The sequence below is a fragment of the Coturnix japonica genome, chromosome 1, assembly GCF_054131305.1.
Source record: "Coturnix japonica strain WE chromosome 1, WE-NBRP24, whole genome shotgun sequence".
NCBI classification, from domain to species: Eukaryota; Metazoa; Chordata; class Aves; order Galliformes; family Phasianidae; genus Coturnix; species Coturnix japonica.
The window spans coordinates 123,431,640-123,452,503 of record NC_140663.1 but is presented as its reverse complement, the minus strand read 5'-3'; the positions used below and the strand labels follow the sequence as shown (position 1 = coordinate 123,452,503).

Genomic DNA, 20,864 nt, shown 5'->3' with positions numbered 1-20,864 from the left:
ACAGGGGTGGTCAGAGATGGACCAAAGCCTTGACAGCAGAAACTCTCCATATCTTGGACTGATCAACCAACAGGAAGATATTCCAGTTCCCTCCTCTGTTTGAATCTGTTCTTCATTAGGATCTCACAGTCTGGGCCTTGCTGTCCTGCTGGCCTTAACTACTCTTCAGCACATCCTTAAGAAATAAAGCACATCTCAACTAAAAAGTCTGAGAGATCTGCTCTGTGACTAGGAGAACATGTAGGGTTTCCTTGGTGTTGTGCCCATTTCTCAATTTAAAATGAAAGAACTACCTAAAAGATAGTAATCTTTGCACTTTTAGCAAACTGGGACAAGAAGTGCATAGTCATTTGTAACTGCCTGGCCTTTTCACTAGCAAAACAATAGATGAAAGCTGCTGTGAAACGTTAACTAGATTTGCTAAATCAGTCAATCTGTGCAAGAGATAGTGTTTGGTTCAATTCCTAAGAAAAGAAAGGAAAAAGAAGAAAGTCATTATCCAGGATGAATCAGTCAAGTTCATCTTTTTGTTTCTGTTGTGTTTTGTTTTTTGGTTTTTGGTTTTTTTTTCCATTCTCCATTTTCCTTCTTTTTTCTTATTATAACTTTTATCATTAGTCTTTGCTCTCAACTAAGTGATGTCCTTAAAGTTCTGCCTGCAAACTGTGCAAGTAAAGAATGGATTATTATCAATGTACAGTTACCAGAGTTTTGTGTACCTGATTTTCACTCACTCTATAATAAATTTTAACAGCAAAGGAAGGTAGATTGAAACTTAATTAAGAATATGTTGTAATTGTTTGAAATATATATATATATATATATATAAATTCTGCAATGACACCTAGTTTATCAATATTACCACATTTTGAACTATAAAAAGACAGAGGGAGAGAAAAGTACTCTTTTTCTGAATTTGACCATAAATCTTATTTCAGCTTCAAGAAATCCCCACAAATAAATGTATGATTTCCAAGCTACAGGAAAGCTGCACCTTTTTAAAAGGTAACATTTTATTTTTAAAAAGACTATCTCAGTAGGAAAAACTGTACATCACAGGTTGACGTGCATTAAAATTCAATTGCAGCTAAATAGAGCTGGCAAATCTTAGTCTATAGTATCAGCTGTTTATTGTAGAATATTTTTCAATCTAGATGCTTATCCCAGGAGAGAACTCCTGAACTAATCTGAATCAATTTGTCTTATTTTCTCTTTCTGTCAAGAAAAGAAAGGAAAATGGTTTGTTTGCCATAGACAGTCTACCAACCTTGCACATTTACTCTAGACTCTGAGCAGTTAAGGGAATACAGCAGACAGAAAGGAGCCTGACAGACACACAATCTCTTTTAATATGATACATTTGGCAAAGAATGACTTAGAAAGAAAAGAGCTAGGTCTTACAATGCAGGCTGACTTTGGTTTCAAGAAAGTAGATGAATCTTGGCACGATTATGTCAGTTTCAAGAGAGATTTTAGTTTAAATTCCAGTTGTTACTTGAACTTTTTGAGGGTGATGTGAGAAGAGCATTCAGTAAAGAAGATACACTGGGCCATGCCAGAGGCTGCTGCAAAGTTACAGAACATATGCCTTGGGAGAACTAGCATTCATGTAGTGTACTGAGAAAACTGGGAAACCTTACTGATGTAAATTTCTTATTTTCCCCATTGAAAATCCAGAGTATGATTCAGAAAGTGTTCTCTGTATCCCCTCCTGTCTTATTTTTTTTTCATTTTCTTGTCTTTGCTGCAACCGTGTTCTGGCTAAAGCTGGGTGCAGAAGTACCAAAATATAAGAAAATCTGATGGACTGAAATCTGAAGTTAAAAAACCCTGCAAATACTAGAAGGAAATTTGTTCTCTTCTGCTTGAGATATTGGAATCAAGACCTTTCCTCTATCCTTCACTTCTCTCAGTAGCTGGCAGTGATGAGCAAAACCCTTCCATACCTGACTCATGATGTCTCTTCCGAATTACCCATCGCTGAAGAAAAATGTAGGGAATAATAATAATAATAATAATAATAATGGTCATTATTATTAATTTTCACTCTGTGAACAAAGAATCAATGTGGAAATAAGATGAGTGCTGGCCCAAAACGCCTCACTACTATCTTTATCTTACTTCTCTGTTAAAGTCATATTATTGCTTGTGTGGTTCCTCATTTTTTTCTCCTTCCTTCCTGTCCATACTCTGTAAAGGATAAAGAATCCCATACTCACTGTAAAGAAGCTGTGGATGATTCTGAAATTTTCATGGCATTTTCAGCCATCTCGATGGCCAGTTTTATCTCCATCTTTTTATACAATGTGACAATACTGGATTTGGGTTGGTGTTCCCGAATTAAGATTTTCTTCAAATACTTATTATCAAACTTCTTAAATCTGTAAAAGAGATGCTAAAATAAAGGGTAGGAAAATGATTTTGTTGTTGTTGTTTTTTTTTCTGTGGAAATAAGCTGATGCTCATTCAAATGTGCACATACATAGATCAGCAGTAGAAACTGAATCAAAATTGGAGGCACCTGTGGGCTCCTGAAAGACAAGTGAACAGAGACCTTTAGAGGGACATTTGACATGGTTTGCTGGTCCACAGAGACTCTGAAACCCGCTGGACAAATGGAAGAATAAAGCTGCAAACAAAGTAAAAGAAAGAAAAAGGAGGGGAGGGGGTGGGGGGTGGGGAGGGGGGGGTTGCGAGGGGAAATGGATTTGCATATAACTCTGCCACATTTGTGAGAAAAGAATGTAGCCAGTTTCCATGCTTTGATATAAACGTTGTACTCTAATAGAGTATAGCAGCAGCAGCTGGTCTTACAGTAATCTTGGCCTATTCAGCCAGCCACCAATAATCCTCCAAATGCTTCTGTAGTTACAGTATTTTGGGCCCATTATGTTGCTGATAATTTTGAATCCTGACAATTAGAGTGGAGAAAATATATTTCTTTGTATTTTGAAGGTCAGAGGACCTGAATGGACCACAAAGTGCTATGTGCACTCATGCTGCAGACTGTAAAATATCTCCAATGTATGGCAGAATTTAAATGTAAATGCATGTGTGTGGTTTGGAACAGGTATGTCCTTTCAGGCAGATGCTTATCAGCACAGTAGTGGATTCTCTTACAGCTTTCTCTCAAAGGAACAGATTACCACAGCAAAATAATGCATTCCACAGTGCTATGAAAAAGCAATAGAGTTTGCATGTTTTCTTTTCTTAAAATCTGGTCTTTATACTTTAATCGAAAAGAGAGGTGTATAAAGGTTTCCACTGGAAATGGAGCTCTTTATGTTTTTGTGTTTACCAGAGAGCTACCTGGAGTGTCATCTCTTAGGAAATTAATTCTGATACACATATGATAGGCATCTTTAAAGCTTCAGATAGAAATATAGTGAATACAAGTATCTGACATTAAGTGTGTAATAGAAGATCTAACACAGGTTCTGTGGTTTCTGAGTAAAGAATAGCTTGAAACAATCTACTTGTGCTAATAGATACTTGTATTCCACTATTTCCTTCAGTGTTACATATGTTATATGTTATGTGTGTAAACATGACTGAGTACAAAGACCTGTAAGACCAAATGGGTACTTATTATTGAATCTGTCCTCACCTACAAGGGATAATATTTGCCAAAGAGGCTTAAAGAGAGAGGCAGTGAAACACCACTCCCTATTCTAAATCCAATCTAAATCCTAAAGAAGCAGTGCCATTGATCAAAGACTTATGCCAAAGCCACATACACAGGCTGATGCCTTCAGCATGAGTTTATCTACTGTGTTTTTCTTTAAGAAGTGTGTATTTTCTTCCTATTTGTGAAGAAGCAGTTTAGCACACAGCATATAGGTACTGCATTCCCAAGAGATAGTGGTTATGCAGGAGTTCACCTTTAAAAAGAGATATTGCATGTCTCAAATATTTTCATGCTATTTTAGCCTCATGGGCCATAATATAGATTTCCTGTTCTACTTACCGTTTTTATTTTACAACACAGATGATAAGCTATTTTATTGTAACAGTCTGAGTAAGATATGCTTACTTATCTCTGAGCTGGTAATGACTCCAATGTCCACATATGTCTTCAATACCAGCCTTCAAGTGATCCATCAACTAAAGAAAATAAATAAATAAATAAACAAACAAACAAATAAATAAATAAATAATGTGGCCATTATGAGAAAATAATGGCACCACAAATATGCAACTGTTGACAAGATGCTGAGATTTTTAAATGGGGAGGGTGAGTTAATTCTGAAAACACCTAAAAATCAAGGCCAATATCCCATTATGCCACTGTGACAGGTGCTGTGCTTGGTTGCTGAGTCAATACTTTGATTAAAGTGGCAATTTTGTCAGTATGCCATCATCTCACCATCACCTAGCAAAACACAGACCCATGTAAAGGACTGTTCCCAGCAGCAAACAATACTGAGCATCTAAGCAGCATTCTCTTCTTTGTCTACTATGACCAAAACCTAAATTATTAGGTTTGTCACTCAAGTCTCTCAGCATGTGTGACATCCTTCCACATGCATGGGGAAAGATACTGCACACCATAACTTTTACCCTGTGACTGCAAATCCTCTGATGATTTTGCATTTTGTCACAAGAATAGCATCACTACAGTCAGAATTTCAGAATTTTTGACAATCTTTTTTTTTTTTTTTTTTTTTGTGTGTGTGTGTGTGTGAGTTGCCAGCATTACAGAAATGGACAGAAAATGACCAATTCTTGCATACAAATAGCCAAACATTTTGCTTTTAAGCATTGGTTTTGTTCAAAGCTAAGTGTAAAGGCTGAAATAGCAAGAATCAAGTTCATCTCAAGCTCTAGTCAGTTGAGAATTTCATTTTGCCAGCGTCCTTTAATGCATTTAAGGCACAGTTTTGTTAATTTTTTTATATGTTCCCTACTGTGAAAAGGAAAACATGCGCTTATATTTTATTTAGTGCTTTTGTCAGTTTGAGTAGCATTTTGTTATTTTGTATAAATTGAGAGTTAAAGCAAATGTTTAAAAGGGAAAATGACTGTTATTCATAATAACTCAGTGAAATTTGCAGACCAATGGTTCAAGACATTTCAGTTCAGTAAAACTTTATTAAAGACTTTTAAGGTGTCAACATGTTTATAATCAATCAAAAGATGACAACAAAAGTATTTGATAAATCTAGCTGAAAAGGATAAGGGAATTTTATAAACTCTACTTTCGTGTGTCTTTCCTACCACAGTCGCAAGTATCCGGGTGTGAGAGACCTGTTATGCTGTGACTGTTATGGTAAAAATTTAACAGTTACTATGGGTTCAAATGAACAATTATGTTTTAAATATTATGCCTAGGATTTCCTCCAAATGTTCCAAAATGCATCCAATGTTACAACACCCTTTTTCTTCTTCTTTTTAGGGTACCAGTTACTGATGTAAAAAACTTACACGCATGTGAATTTCTTCATTGATGGACTCCTTTTTGTTGGTCTTTTTAACATCCAGATATCTGACCAATGGTCCAATTGTGATTCCCTGCATTTGGGAAAAATGAGTTGAAATGTTAATGTTAAAACGTTAATAAACTTAAAAATAATAATAATAATAATAATTTAAAAAGAGAGTGAAAACAAGCAAATGGATTTCATATTAATCAGTCAGACAATTTGCCTCTTAGAGTAATTAGGGTTTAAGGCAGAAGAGGATTAAAACTCATAAACTTTATATATATATATATGGCTATTTTTAAAAATCAAGTTCATATTTATCAAGGCATTTTAACTACTCAAGGTTGTTAAAGATTTGGCCCTTTGTCAAATTTCACAAAAAACACTTCACTGGAATGAAAACCTTGTAAGGTCCCTACAATCCTGAAACTTTTTACTTCAGTATTTTCAAAATTATATATATACATATTAATGTTGAAACCATTTTCCATTGCTCCCAATTCCCTATTGCACTACTAGAGAATCTGGCATTTCAAAATGGGGATACAGAAGCAAAACTGGTTTACTGAAATTCTGATGGGATCTAATTGCCTAACCACAAGCATGCAGAGTCTCATGAACACCCTAATGTACCAGATCTTTGTAGGGGGAAATAAAGAGCATGGGACATTCAGATGATCCAGTTCCTCCTTGCAGGGCACTGTAAGCCAAGTGGAATAACCCAGTCACCTCGATTATGTGAAAGCAAATTATTAAGAAATATAGTTACCTGGATGAACACAGTAAAATATATAACTACAAGCGTAGCAGTAATGAACAATTTTTTTCTTGGGAAGAGTTTCACTGGAAGCAAGAACGCAAGAGAAAAGCTGCTGGCTCCTCGAAGACCACTGTAGGAAATAATGAGTTGGTCTTTGAAGGTGATGGGGTACGTTCGCAACTTGTTACTAACATAGAAGAGGGCAAATACACCTAAAAAGGCCAAAAAACAAACAACAACAAAAACAAACAAACAAACAAAAACGTTATTATTAGACAAGCAGGAAAAGACAGTGTTTAAAGCAAAACTGCATCTTGTTCCGGGCAGCTGTTGACAGATATTTCTTTTGATTTTTGGTTCTTGTAAGTTCTCTTTGACCAACTGCTGAATCTGCCTTATGTGAAAAAAACTAATTTAGAAAAGGAGTATATTTGCTACCTGCTTCAAGTTTTAAATATATGTATGGGCTTTGACGTGAGATTAGGGGAAAAGATTTATTCCCTATATTTATGATGCATAGTTCTATGAAATGCTCCAGAAAAGAGGTAAATCACTAGAAAACACTTTTTCCTGTGCTTTCCTTTGCAGTGTTCCCTGCTTTCTGCACATGATCTGCCCAAAGTGTTTGAACAGTTGTTTATTAACATGTTCTGTGGACAGGTTTACTGAAATGCAGAAAGTAATAGCATTTTAATTCTGAATCTTCCAGTTTATTGCCTCTGTAATTCCATTTATTTCTTAGCTTTCATTTCCCTGTTAGTAGGAAGCTAAACTTAATCAGTCTGTGGCTGTGTAAGAACTGCAGTTTTTTCTTCATAGAGTTAGTCAATTGCTTGAATTTCTCTTAATCTTCTTTATCAGAAGGCACATGTATCTTACGATTCTGTGTAAACTGTTACACTGCAGAAATGAATGCTGGGCAGATAAACACTATGCTAGACATCAACTACTCAGACTGAAACTGTGTTAGGGATGTCACCTTTGGGCCAATTCTTTTTACCTTATTCAAGGTACAGAGAAAATGATGCAATCATTTTAGCAAGCAAGTTCAAGATAAGTGTTTTGGCCTTCCTCAGGAAAACTCTAGCACTCACCTGGGTGAGATAAACAAACATGTGGCAGAAAAGTGACTTTTGTGTTACAAAAGCAATTTTTCTGTCTTTATCTGAAGGCTATTCCTATACTGACTCCAAAATTAAGCCTTTAAAAACTTAAAGACTATGCTTTGTCCAAAATTAGCAAGAAAATATCTAATAGTTACTGCCTTCTTGCTGTCATATCACCTCTGTTGTTGAGTACTTATGTCATCACTATATAACAGAGCTGTTCTCATGCATATTTTTGAATCGTCATAGGTCTACCTCTTTTTCCTCTAGTTAAATGCTTTCATCCAGGTCTTGAATTTCAAAGACCTTGAATTCTATCAACTTTGAGGGTCAAACCAATATTTCTTCTTGCTTTGTTATTCTGTTTGACTTAGGAATGATCCACTTCAGAGTTATACAGAATGCTGTACGAACATCAGTTTCTCAATGCCAACACTTAGTTGGTCCCAGACTTGGTGTAACATAGGTTGAAAAGGAACTTTGAAGGTCATCTTGTTTGAACTCCTGCTCAAAGCACATCTAATCAGATCAAGCTGTTAGAGCTCCAATCAAGTCTTGAATGCACTCAATGACTGAGAGCTGCACTGCATTTATAACAGTGGAGCACTCTTACTTTAGGAAATGAGTTCCTACAATCCATTTAGAATTTTCTGTGTTCCAGCTCTTGCCTGCTGCCTCTTATCCTATGGGGGTGCACCTCTATGAAGTCTGCCTTCATTGTCTCTCTGTCCTCTGACCAAATACTTGCAGATATCAATAGGGTCTATCCCAAGCTACCTCTTTTTCAGGCTGAGCAGAACTCAGATTCATCTTGTATGTCCATTGCTCACGATTTTGGCAACCTCCACTGCACTTGCTCCATGACCTCTTTACCAGGGTGTCCAAAACTGAGCACAGCACCCCAGACACATCAGATACTCTTACACTGCTGAATAGAGACCTAGAAACTCTTCCTTGAACCTACTGGTTACACACTTGCTAGTAAAGTGCAGAAAAGGACCTGGGGGTGATGGTTGGCATCTGGCTGAACACAAGCCAGCCGTGTGCTCAGGTGGCCTCTATCTAGCATAAGAAAGGAATTACAGATATTCCAGTCGTTTATCAATGCTTGCTTTCACCTTTTGTCTTTTAAAATTCCTCAGGCATTCCACAGGCTCTGGTCCTTTAGTGTTATGGACCCAGGACCAGAATTATGCTGATGTACATTGTACTAATTCTGTATTAGTAAGTTCATTACAGATGTGGTGAAAATATTATGAAGCCTACTTACCCATGAGAATATAGTTAACTTAGCTGTCTGCTTCTATATAGATGGAATCATGGCAGTGTTTCAGTTTTGCTTAACATTTTCTGCTCTTACCTAACCATATAGTTTGTGCTTGAAAACTGGCAGTAGAATCTGTTTGATGTTTTTTCTTCTTTTTCTGCATGTGTAGATTTTTGAAAGGAAGTTGTCTGTAATGCGTTCCTAGTAAATTCATCATTAAACCAGTTATACCAGTCTGTACGGGCTTTTCTAACATACCTTTGAACCAAAAGTTTTCTCTCAGAGATGCAGACCAGATTGTCCGCAAAAGCCGACTTACTCAGTGTCCGCCAAATGAGGCAGAAAATCAGAGTGAAGCAAATGAAGGCCCAGTTCCACTCATGATTTTTCCCCACTGTAGAAACTCCCATGAAAACAAAGATCAAGGTCTCGCTGACACTGCTCAACATCTTCATGAAGTATTTTATTGTTGTGTAGGAATTCTGGGAAACATTCTCTTCCACATATTTTTTCATAGTCACTGCACATGCTGTCATCCTGCAGGAGGTAAAACATCAGAGATCAGCCACAAACTTATTTTGTTGTTGGTTGTTTGTTTGTTTTTAATAACAGCTTGAGACTTCATTTATACTCTTCAGCAGCAAACTTTAACCTTCCTAGTATACTGTAGCATACTTAGTTACTACTTCACAAAAGTTAGTTATTTCAGTTAAGTAGAATAACTTAATTCAGCTTTATGAATCCATTTTGTATACAGGAAAAAGGAAGCAAATCAGTCAGCCTCCCTTGAGGGGAAATGAGGATATCACATTCCTGTTCAAAGTCCTTTTTATTCTGAATGCGTAACACACAACCACCAAGCATCAAATATTTGAGTCTCAAACAAAGGGCAGTCAATTTTGTACCAGGCTGTGGATGTATTAATTAGAGGGACATAACCTGCCTCTGAGTGATCTTTGCCTTGAGGTGTTGGTGGGAGAACATGGATGTAGTTCTATGCAGGGATCAAAGACTCCAGTGGGTCCTTGCCAGGATCTGGTTGGCAGATCAGCAGGACCAGGACAAGCTTCAGAAATTCTCTTCCCATAAAAGTCCACTGCTGCTCAGCAGGGGAAAATTTAATTACCCTTCAGATATGTCCTTCACTCTTTTTAGTTAACCAGGGTGTGGGAAATGCTCTTAAGGAAGGAAAGGAATTTTTTTCCACTTCTTTAGTCCTTGTTAATAAAGCTAGAGCCAGCTTCAGAGGAATTAGCCATGACCCAACACAGATATACTGTCATATTCATGTTGAGCAGTAGTCTTCAAGCAGGACTACTGAACAGTTTACTCCTATCTACTGAACAGTTTATCTATCATCTCCTTCATTTTTCACAGCTGTAGATAATTAGATAGATTCAGTGCTAGGCTAATTATATATTTCATCATCTACTGAGTTTCTGTTGATGTTACTAAGAATCTGGATGCTTCTTGTGATAATATTTTTCCAGACTTGTAAATTCAGAGAACACTGACTGTTCATTAAATAAGCCTTCATCCAGTTTCTGTTCTTTTAATTTCTGTTGAAGAAATCTCAAGGGTATTCTGGTAGAACTGAACAGGTCCAAGGACATTCTAAGACAGTGCCATTAGGCATTAAATTTTAATACTGTTGACTTTCAGAGACATAATCGACTTTCGTGATACAAGTGAAAAATGAATGAATTTCTCAATAATTTAGAAGGGTGACAATAAGTTCCCATCCCTAAAACAAGCAATAATTTCCTTAATGAAGCAGTAAGAATAATAAACCCCAATTATATTAACATTTTTTTATTACTAATAATTTCAGTGCCTTAATGAAAAATAAGAAATAAGAGAATATAGAGCTATGTAGTGTAGTGCAATGAATAGGCAAGGAAACAGTATTTTGGGCAGTGCAGACAGGAAAGAGCCCACATTGGTATTAATGCTCACTACGTGGTAGGTCTAATCCCGCTCATCTGAAATCACCAGATACTTAAAAGCAAAGATGTTGGAGACACAAAACAGAGCCCAAGACTTAATTCCTTTGCCTAATAGCTCAGAGAAACTCATTTGCTATCTAAAAACTTGTTTAATATGGATAATATTCTAATCTGGCTTCCCGGAGTTAGAACAAAGCCAGACTTTCTCTGAAGCTAACCAAACCTGAGTTTGACAGGTAGAAATGAACAGATGTAACTGTCTCAACAGCCACTTACTTTTATTTACTATCTTTGTCAGCTGGTTTATTCCCAACAAAGGGAACATCTTTCTGGAGATTCCTCTCCTCCAAGAGCACCATAATCCACAAGGACTCTACTGGCACATGAGCTCAAAACCACCCCCACTAGAGAGCAACTGAAAAGGCATAGGGAATACTCACGCCAAGATGCCCGAGATGTAAAGGATTTCAGCACACAAGTATGACAGGTAACTGAACATGAAGACTAGCAGGGGTTCAATAGCAGAGATGTTGTGGGTGAATCGAGTCATGAGGGCTGAAACAAATCCAAAGACAATGCCAAACAGCATGCCACCCAGCCCCACAACGAAGAAGCGAGCAAAACCAGCAAGGACATCAATGGATTCAATCTCTTCATACTTGTGCATCTGGGTGAAGGCGATGAAGATGTTGTATAACACCTGTGTGTAAAATGAGGAGATAGCATCAGGCGTCTTTCTGAAACTTGTAGACTTACTTGTTTGACACATGTATATGTCTATGTACATATGTGTGCCAGATGTTGCTTTAGGCAGATCACCACAGTAATATTTGAAATCTCAGATGTCTCATAACAGATCCCAAATTAGGTGTTTTCCAAGTGTTCTGAAAATGGCAAAATAATAATAATAAGTGAAGAGTAGGTCAATGGTTATGTAAAAAAAAAAAAAGTAGAACTCTCAGGGATCAAATGTAATTAATATAGCCAAAAAATACTTCTGCTTTTTTGGTTTTTGTAGCAGGTTCAAAGCCCAGCTGGGTACCTTAACAAGCTCACATACACTCTCAAATTCTCTTTCTGACTCATGATGGGGCAGGGCAGAAACTGCAAAATGTACTTCTTACATAAATCCTGTTCAGCTGGTCTGTATGATCTGTAAATTGAACACAGTTTGTTGGGTGGACTCTGAAATATCAAATGTCCTTCAGTAGTACTTGATGCACAAAAATCATTTAATATCACATCTCCAATGGGAAAGGAAACAGAAGGAAGGGGAAGGGGAAGCGGAAGGAAAGGAAATAGCAACCTCAGATTCGGATTGCCTCTAGCTAGACAGATACAGTTATTACAGTTCTGTTACTGGCGTTAAAGTAGAACACTTAGTTAATCAAAGTTTTAATGAATTGCCTTCTTAATACAATAATTATAGCTCATGCTGTTTGACCATGAATTATCCAGAGTAAATGGCTGTCACAAGTACATCTACACATAGAAATATCCAAAAGACACTTTCCCAGCCTGACTGAAACAGACACTGGTCAGACACCAAACCTCTTAACATTTAATATTCTCTTTCAGAGCAAGACTCAGTTGCCCCACCCACACCAATCCCTACCTACACATTTTGTGTTCAGGTAGCATTGGTCTGGGGAGGGGAAGTTCACAGTCTCTCTACTCTCAGGTGTTTTGTATTTAATGTCACTTAACCTCCTTCACAACCTCAAAGTAGGAAGTAAAAGATAATTCCATTTACGTAGTTTAGATCAGATAAGTTTACCATGCTCATATTATTAATAATTCTCTCCTACAAGAATTCATGATGAAAAATCTCCATTATCTGCTTTCATCCATCTTTTAAAAACTAATTGAAAGAAAGGGGTGGTAATAAAAAGTTCTTAGAAGCTGCTGACAGTTGGCTACCATTAAGTCTTGTCAGATCTGTTTACAGGGAATGTCTAGTATATGGGAGTCATCTTTCAGTTTTCAAGAGAATTTTGGGAACATCTAAAGACACCAGTTCTCTGTTATACCAGAGCATTAGTTCCATAACCCAAAACAGAGGAAAATCATTGATCATATCTGTTCTTCTTTCTCCTTTCTTCTTCATACAGTTAATTTCAGAAGACTATTAGGAAGATTAAAGCAGATATTTTCAGATAGAAGAATCAAGCTCATTAGGATAATAATTATTCCCCAGCTACTATCCAGTCTTAAATTGCTGCTGGGAATGTATGACCTTGAGCTGTCAAACAGGCTGTTCTCCAGGAGTCTCACCAATAATATTTCTAGGAGACAGATAAAGCTCAAAATATATTTCATGAGAGCATCTCAAATAAAGTACTGAGAGCCTCACTTTTCCTTATGACTGTTATGAAAGTAGGCTCTTCAATGATATGGAAAGAAAAGGGGTTTGTGTCCCACAACAAGTAAATGTCCTGTAATTATTGTGTAGTGTCTAATTACAAAGTCTATTCTCTTTCTGTTCCCTCTTTCTTCCTGACTTCAATCTCTTCTTATGACTTGAAATTTTTCACAAGTGATACCAAGGTACTGACCTGTGTAGTCTTTTGAATAACATAAATTATCATCAGTAAATGACTTTGTAATTTTGTTTCTCCCTTTACGCCTCCTAATGGATCTGCATAAGTGAATTGGCATAAAAATGAAAATTATTGAAATATGACCTAATTTCCTTTCTATTTTCTATTTTTTATTATTATTACTGGGTTTTTTGTGCATTTTTTGTTTGTTTTTGGCAGTGTGTTTTGTGAGAATAAACTGTTCTGCATACTTTGGGCATCACAAAAGTAAGCCTCCATATAAAAGTTGCTTGACGAAGTTAATTTGGGGTGTTTCTACTAGCAGAAGAAATACTGTATTTGTTTTTATGGCAGGAAAGCCTGGAATATCTCAGGATGCCCTGGTTCACTCACAAAGAAGGCATGGATTGATAGCTATCCTTACTTAACAACTTTGTGAATGTCATGCTTTGAGTTTTTGCAGGGGGCACTACCACTGGATGACTTAAAGAGTCAGGGAGAAGAAGAGCAAGCATTACATTTTCATGCATGTCTCCTGATGCTGGGCTCTCTGTGGCAAACATGACTCAAACACTGCACACAGTGCTCACATCAGGAGCTCTGTAAGCAAACGTTTTCAGGTGACTGCCTTAACTACTAACATAGGCTGCCTTGAAAACACTTTATTTCCTCTTTAAGATCACATGAATTTTATTTTATTCTAAACACAATGTGTCAACTTCAGTGACAGGTAATGTATCTCCATTCTCCTCCCTAACATCCACACATCTAATGGTCAAAGCTTTTCTAGAGACATCAGAGAGGTAAACTCAAATTCATTCAAACAGAGAAATTACTTTTAGCAAAATCAAGGTCCTTCACTTCAAGCTTGGATGACATTTGAGATGTATTTACCAGTATTACTGTTTCATTCAGGGCTTTGAAACTCCCACACTGGGACAAATTCTGTTGCTGCTTACACTATTCTGAGACTACAAGTCTGCCAAGAAAATACTGGGAAAAGAAATGATTAGCAGGACCTGGTGCCTTGTTGTTCCACTGACATACAGCTCTAATGAAGAGAAGGAAAAAGGGTATAAATGAGTTCAAAGGGTTCAATCATTGCAGCCTTTTGTTCCAGTCTCTTCAATCAGTGTTCTAATTCTGAAGTTTAGGAATTTTGTGCACTAAGGTATTAAACTCAATATGGGGAAGGGAGAGCCATTGTTGCCTCAGATATAATAGTTCAGCAAAAATCATACCTGCTTATCTTGCCAGTGAGAAAATAGCTGATAAGCAGGCTAGACAGAACCAAGGGGTATTTGTACTTAGATAATTGAAAAGAAAGAAAAAAAAAGAAAGAATATTTAGTGTACCTAGGCTCTACTGCCTTTTAGACACACTGAGTTAACTCAAAGAAAGCTGGTAAGAGAGAAACGAGGAGGAAATAGTCAGGTAAGAACAGTTTTAAAGTATCAAAGAGGAAAAAGCAATCTACTTGGGCTCCATCAACATGATAAATAGTCTAGACTTCTCTAGTAAAGAGACTAGTAGAGATTTTGGAAATGTGAATGCCCAGAAAATGTCATGAGAGATGACTACAGAGATGTAACAGAGAAGTCAACACATGCCTTGCAATGTAAGTGAGGAGGTACATGGGGCAAAGGGATCTCACAGCCATGTAGAGACGTCTCCCTTTTGTTTTTTTTCTGTCAACACACTTTGTACTGTGTAAGAATACCTAAACATCTCTCTTTTTTAAGACTTTCTGACACTATAGATTTACACTGTAACAGGATCCTGACTGAAAGCTCACCTAAATACTCACATCATGAGTTGGATCCACATCATAAACACAGATGAGAACAAGGGAAGACAGGGTAGAGAGCCAGGCAGACAACAGACCAAACAAGTTATTCCAGAATGAAGAACAGATACTACTTTCTGTAGTCTACACTGGCAGGAACCAAAAGACAGGTGGAAGTGATAGATGAATTGTGCATTGTTTGTTACAGCTATAACACATAAGTAGTATGTCTGTAAGATTAAGTAGCATTTGTCCCTTAATTCTACTTTTGCCCTATATCTCTGATTCATCAAGATGAAGGATTTACGATCACTGGGCATTGGCTGCAATAAATTATTTAATTCCTTTTACATTAAACATTACTCATGAACTGTATTTCTCCCATGAAGCCTTCGAGCAGTGAACTCCGTACAGCTTTTACAAGTCCACATCCTGCTGTACCTAATGTATGACAGTACCTCAACAGTTTTTATGTGTTTTAGATTCCTGTGATTTAAATTCTGTAAAGATCGTATCTAGCAAATATCCTTAACCTGCACTTAACTTTCAGCACATGAACACTCCTGTTGGTTTCTGTCTAATGAATTTCCTGCTTGAAATGTCTTGTTTGAAAAACATGCAGGCTCTACTAGTCAGTCCACAGCTAGAATTTCAAGTTGTTCCACTTTTCAGTAAAAGCACAGGGGAAATGGGGAAAGTAATAGAGAAAGGAGCTCTGTCAAAAAAAAAAAAAAACAAAAAACAACAACAACAAAAAAAAAAAACACAGAAAAAAACTCTCTTCTTTAAAAATGAAAAGCAAAGCCTTGTTTTGGGTACTTGGGACAGGACTTTCAAGAAAGGTGAATGCTTACTTGATGCCAATTATATTATCAATAAAAACGGAGTTATTCAAAGTCATTCATTGATCCTGAAATTCCTTTTTAAGGTCTCTGGAGAATATCCTAGAAGGGATGAAGGCTACCAGAGACTGTCCATTTTTTTTGCTGAGTGCTCTCTAAGGCATAAGACACAGGAGGGTCTCCTGCATTGCTACCCCTGCTGCTCTCAGTCCATAAGGAGTACGATGTTCTATTTCTTTGCTTGCAGAACACTGAGTGTGTTCCTATCAGCAAAATCTGCTTTTGTTTATCCATTCACTTTAGTGAACACAAGAGTAGGGCGTGTTGTCTTAATGTCTAACTAGAAGCAATATCTCTTCCAGCAGCTTGAAAACAAAGTGTTTTTGAAAGAATTAATACAAGATGTAGTTTTTATATACATTAAAATTAATTGTGAGTTGCCAGTAGAATATGCATAAAATATTGTATCAAAGATCTCCACAAAGTTGCCCATGCCCTGCATCCAATAACCCTACAAGCAATAAGAGTCCTAAGAGAAGAAGATGAAGAATGGAAAGAAACTCACCACAGTTATGCCATCATTTAGCAATGATTCTCCAAAAATCATCATGTGAAGCTGCTCATTAACAGAAGCTTCTTCAAAAACTGCCAGAGCTGCCACAGGATCCACAGCTGAGATCATGCTGCCGAAGAGCAGGTTCTGCAGCAAGTTCAGGTCAGTCAGACCAAAGGCTTCAATCTGGCAGATGCCATAGAGGGAGAGGCCAATCCCAAATGAGTTCAGCAGAGATCCTAGTACAGACCACCACAAGATGGACCCAAGGTTTTCAAAGAATGGACGAGTTGGCATGAAATAACCCTCTTCCAGCACAATGGGTGGAAGGAGATACAAGAAGTAAATACTTGTGTTCATCACTGGTGGGGATTTGTGGTCAGTACCAAAGATGATCGCTCCAACTAGTGCTCCAATGGCAATCAGGATGCAGCTTTCAGGCATGAGTCTTGGTAATCGGTGATAGAGATGGAAACCTTTAATAAAACATTTAAATTAGCCTGAAGTCAGACTTGTTTTGCCTGCAATGAAGCAGTGCAAAGAGTTTTCCAGTCAGAAAGGTTCAGCTTACATCCAGGCAGCAAGATGCTCTGCCACAGAAAACAAGCAGGTATATCCAATCTACCTGCAAGAACAGACCCTGATCCATAGGTTGCCTGGACACTCTGTAGAAGAAGTCTGTTGGACATGGGCAGAGGTTCAGAAAGAGCTCATCCACACTGACACAGTACGCATAGTTGGATACAGCCTGCTGCCACAGTGTGCCTTTACTTTAAAATATAGATGCAGCCAGGACATTTTAGAGAGAAAGGGCTACATTTAACCTATAAGTGTTATCGGTATTAATCTCTTTCAACCTACTCAGATGTCCTGCTTCTGTGTGTTTATGTAATTCTTCACATTTGACATGAATATTGATGCCAACACTGAGACAGCTTCTAATAATGGCTTATCCAGTTGCTGTATCAAGGATTGTATAATGAGTCATGTTATGAATGAGAGATGCCTTATCTCAAAATTAAGGAGTTGTTCAGAGTTTACAAGAACGAGAATGAGACAAAGTCAGTCATAAATGGTCATCAGTGTCTAGGCGTCCCTGTTGAATCGGGGTTGGACTAGATGGCCTCTAGCTTCCAACCTCAGCTTCTGTGCTTCTGTGTGCAATCCAATGGGTCTGTATTCATACCTAAAGCAAGATCAAATTTCATCCTATAACTTCAGCAGCCAGTGACACGATTGAATTTTGTGATGTGTGAATTATTCATGTTCAAAAGTAAAGGATAAGAAACATTGTTTTCTGAAATTTCATATTATTAATTTGGGAAATGTACCTATTTTTACCACTATGATCATAACACTACAATGTCATTTTAATTATTTTAATTAAAAATAAATTTAATTCATTTTAACTCACGTTCAAGACTTTAATCAGTTTTATCAAACAAAGGGATTCTTTTGCCTTCCAATGTCTAAAAATGTTTCCTACTTTGAAACCGGGAAATCCAAAAAGAATATTAGAATTGAAGGTAATAGTAAAGAAATGTAACAGCTTGGAACTCTTCTTCCCTGGAAGGCCAGATCATTCAAACTAATCATTTCTTCCACGTAGATTTGAACTCAATAGTGCTGCACTTTTCAGCTTATATACTTTTGCTGGAAAATTCCCAAAAATATGTTTATTTGGGAGTCATCACACAATTCATCTGAAATGGGTTATTTCTTGCTCAAAAACAAAATACGGAGTAGGTGTGCCTTGTGGCACTTCTGGTGTTTTTATGGAGGATAAATGAAGATATAAATCAGCACACTCACTGCTAACACACTCTGCTGATGTGATAACAACAAATTTATTTGTGAAAAAAAGAATTATTACTGTTTTAGCAGTGAAGGCATCCATTTGTAAGAGTTGCACTGAGATCAGTAGCAACTATGAAACTAAAAAATCAATCAGTGGCAATGACATTTAACAACTGTGCAACTACAGCATGAAAAATATACATCTTCAGTCTGCCTCCAGGAAATGATCAATCCTGCTTATCAGCCCAGTGCCTGAAAATCCCACTGAACTTCAAAAGAGTAGGGAAATCACTTATGTGTAGCTCTTACTATTGCAGTCATCTTCATTTATTTCATATTGTTGCATTAGTTCCAAAAAGCCAAAATCAACTCAAGCCCATCAATATGCATGACACAAGGTAAGCCATTTTTCTGCATTAATTGCAATCCCTATTTCTCCAAGAGCTGTCTCTCTTCTTTCAGATATCTACACTGAGCCCCAGGATAAGCTAGATGTATTGGAGCATATTCTATAGGCATTTATGCTGCTTTTCCTATGACCAGTATTCATTCAGGCTTCATCTCCCTCCTCTGATGTTACTTTTCGAGCAACTTGAAACAATAAACATTTAAAACAAAAGTTTATAGGAAATAGTTTCCTATTATTCATGTGACAGAAGAGTTCTTATTTTCTTCCTTCCTAAAGTAAGCACAGCTAAAGTTTCAGTCAGCTGTTCTGATTTCTATGGCTGCATCAGATTGTATAGTCTTGTAATATTCAATATTCATTACAAGATATTTAAATATTAGAACAAAGGATGGACAGCATTGTGAGGAGGACATTCACTGTTACTTATTAGCATAGACAGCCCAAGAGAAATGAGAGTCAGAAGTCATATACTTATTACAATACTTTGTAAGCATTGCAAGGTGAAAGTTTGTCATTGTCATAATAATGACCTGTTCATTCCAGGATAGAACAGAAAACAGTCGCTGGCACAAGAGCATATGCAAGATACTTGGTAACATGATATGTTTTTAAATTCTTACCAATAAAGGAGGATCCAAACTACCATTTTCACTTACCTATTTTTGCAAGAGAGGCAAGGAGTATCCAAAGAGTGACTTCATATGGAATTTGCACATTGTTGTAGTCCACCGTGAATACCTGCAGTCTCTTATCTTGTGAAGAACCGACAGCATCAGCGCGGTCATGTCCATAATGAGGCAACAAACTACTACCCAGGCTAGGCTCATCCAAATAAGCAGCAGCAGAAGGGCATACCAGAGTCAACAGTGACAGCAAGCAGCTCATATGTTCAAAGGCAGGAGAGCCCATGTCTAAGGCTGTATCTGTTATTACAGATAGAGTGCACAGTGCAAGAAAGAACGCAACATTCATACCTGTTGATTCCCACTGCTCATAGCCACAGTCACCTTTTCCTCACTGCTCCTTCAGTTGCCTATTAGAGGCCATTATAAAAGCCCTAACACACCTGCACTGCTCCTTTCATTACAGATGGACCTGGAGTTTATATGAAGATACCAGTTCTGAAGGTTCCTTAGACCCAGATAAATTGCAGACCCAGCATCACTCTGTGGAAGAGTAACAAGCTTTCCAGACACAATATTTTTCCAGCCACTCTGATTTTTTTCCCAATAATAACTACATACATCACCAATGTGCACCACTGAGGCAGTAAGGGCAGCATAAGTAGATAGTATCAGATGGGCAGGACGGGCTCCATGCCTTCTTCTCCTTCCTTCAGTCCATGTCTGCCTCCCCAGAGCAGCTGCACCGCAGGTACCACTCTTGGCACTGCTCCCTGCTTCTGTCTCACCTTGTAAAAAAACCAATCCGTGTGCAAATAAATGTGATCGGCAGGGTTTGCAGTTGGGACATCTGGTGGAGGGCCACGCAAATTACATTCTCCTTCAGAAACGTTATCTCTTTTAAAGGCATGTAATTTACTTGGCACATTACTAGCATTAAAATAAATAAATAAATAAATAAATAAATAAATAAATGAAATAATTTTTAAAAGATGATTATCTGAGTCAGTTACTTGCTTAAAACTGGGTACTGAGTACTCTTGCATTTAACATTAATTTTTTTAACCACATTAGCAATATGTTTAGTTGGCAACTACGTTACCCTCTCCCAGCAAGACATTCATAGCATCATAGGATCATTAAGGCTGGAAAAGACCTCTCAGATCATCTAGTCCTACTGCTACCCCACTGGCCATGTCCCTCAGTGCCTCATCCACACGGCTCTTGAACACCTCCACGTATGGTGACTGTATCACCTCCTTGGGCAGCCTGTGCCACTGCAGCACTGCTCTTTGTGAGAAGTAATTAAAATCAGTGAAGTAAGCACAGTCAGTGAGGAGGACCCTTCATCCACACCATATGCACCACCATCTTCTGCTTCTGCCCCAAAGTAGCACCAGGAGCTGTCCCAAAGAAGGCTTTGAACCCAACACGGAATTTGGCAGCTAACACTAAGTTATTCTTTTATTTTAACAACATAGTAGTTCTGTTAACAGCAGTATTTCCAGGAAGGAAACGGGTGGACCATCTACTCAGCATTATAAAAGGATTTGATCACTTAGAGTCCAGAAGAAGCCAGCAAAACTAGATCAATGACTCTCCTGCCCGCATTTTCTTAACAGGAACCACCACATTCTGCTTGGGCATCACCATACACACAGACTGCGAACTGCCTTAAGAGTAAGCGTTATGAACCCTGGCAGAGGTCTGCAAGAAAAAATCAAACGTTTCAGAGCCGTCAGGAGCCCACTAGCTGTAGCAACCAGGGGATTTTTAGCCATGATGTTCAACAGTTTCAGTGGGACCTGAGTG

General features: G+C 37.7%; 1 protein-coding gene across 1 annotated transcript in view; it reads right to left on the bottom strand.

Annotated features, from left to right (window-relative positions):
* The window catches only part of SLC9A4 (solute carrier family 9 member A4), a 28,739-nt gene extending 9,376 nt beyond the window's left edge, over positions 1-19,363 (bottom strand). Inside the window, exons 1-8 of the mRNA XM_015850047.3 lie at positions 19,086-19,363; positions 16,236-16,699; positions 10,943-11,202; positions 8,876-9,093; positions 6,193-6,395; positions 5,425-5,511; positions 4,034-4,104; positions 2,220-2,381 (exon numbers count right to left, since the gene is read on the bottom strand). Of these exons, the coding sequence (XP_015705533.2) occupies positions 2,220-2,381; positions 4,034-4,104; positions 5,425-5,511; positions 6,193-6,395; positions 8,876-9,093; positions 10,943-11,202; positions 16,236-16,699; positions 19,086-19,338 (1,718 nt within the window). The 5' untranslated portion in view covers positions 19,339-19,363. The remainder of the gene's footprint in view (positions 1-2,219; positions 2,382-4,033; positions 4,105-5,424; positions 5,512-6,192; positions 6,396-8,875; positions 9,094-10,942; positions 11,203-16,235; positions 16,700-19,085) is intronic.
* Between the last annotated feature and the right edge of the window lie 1,501 nt (positions 19,364-20,864).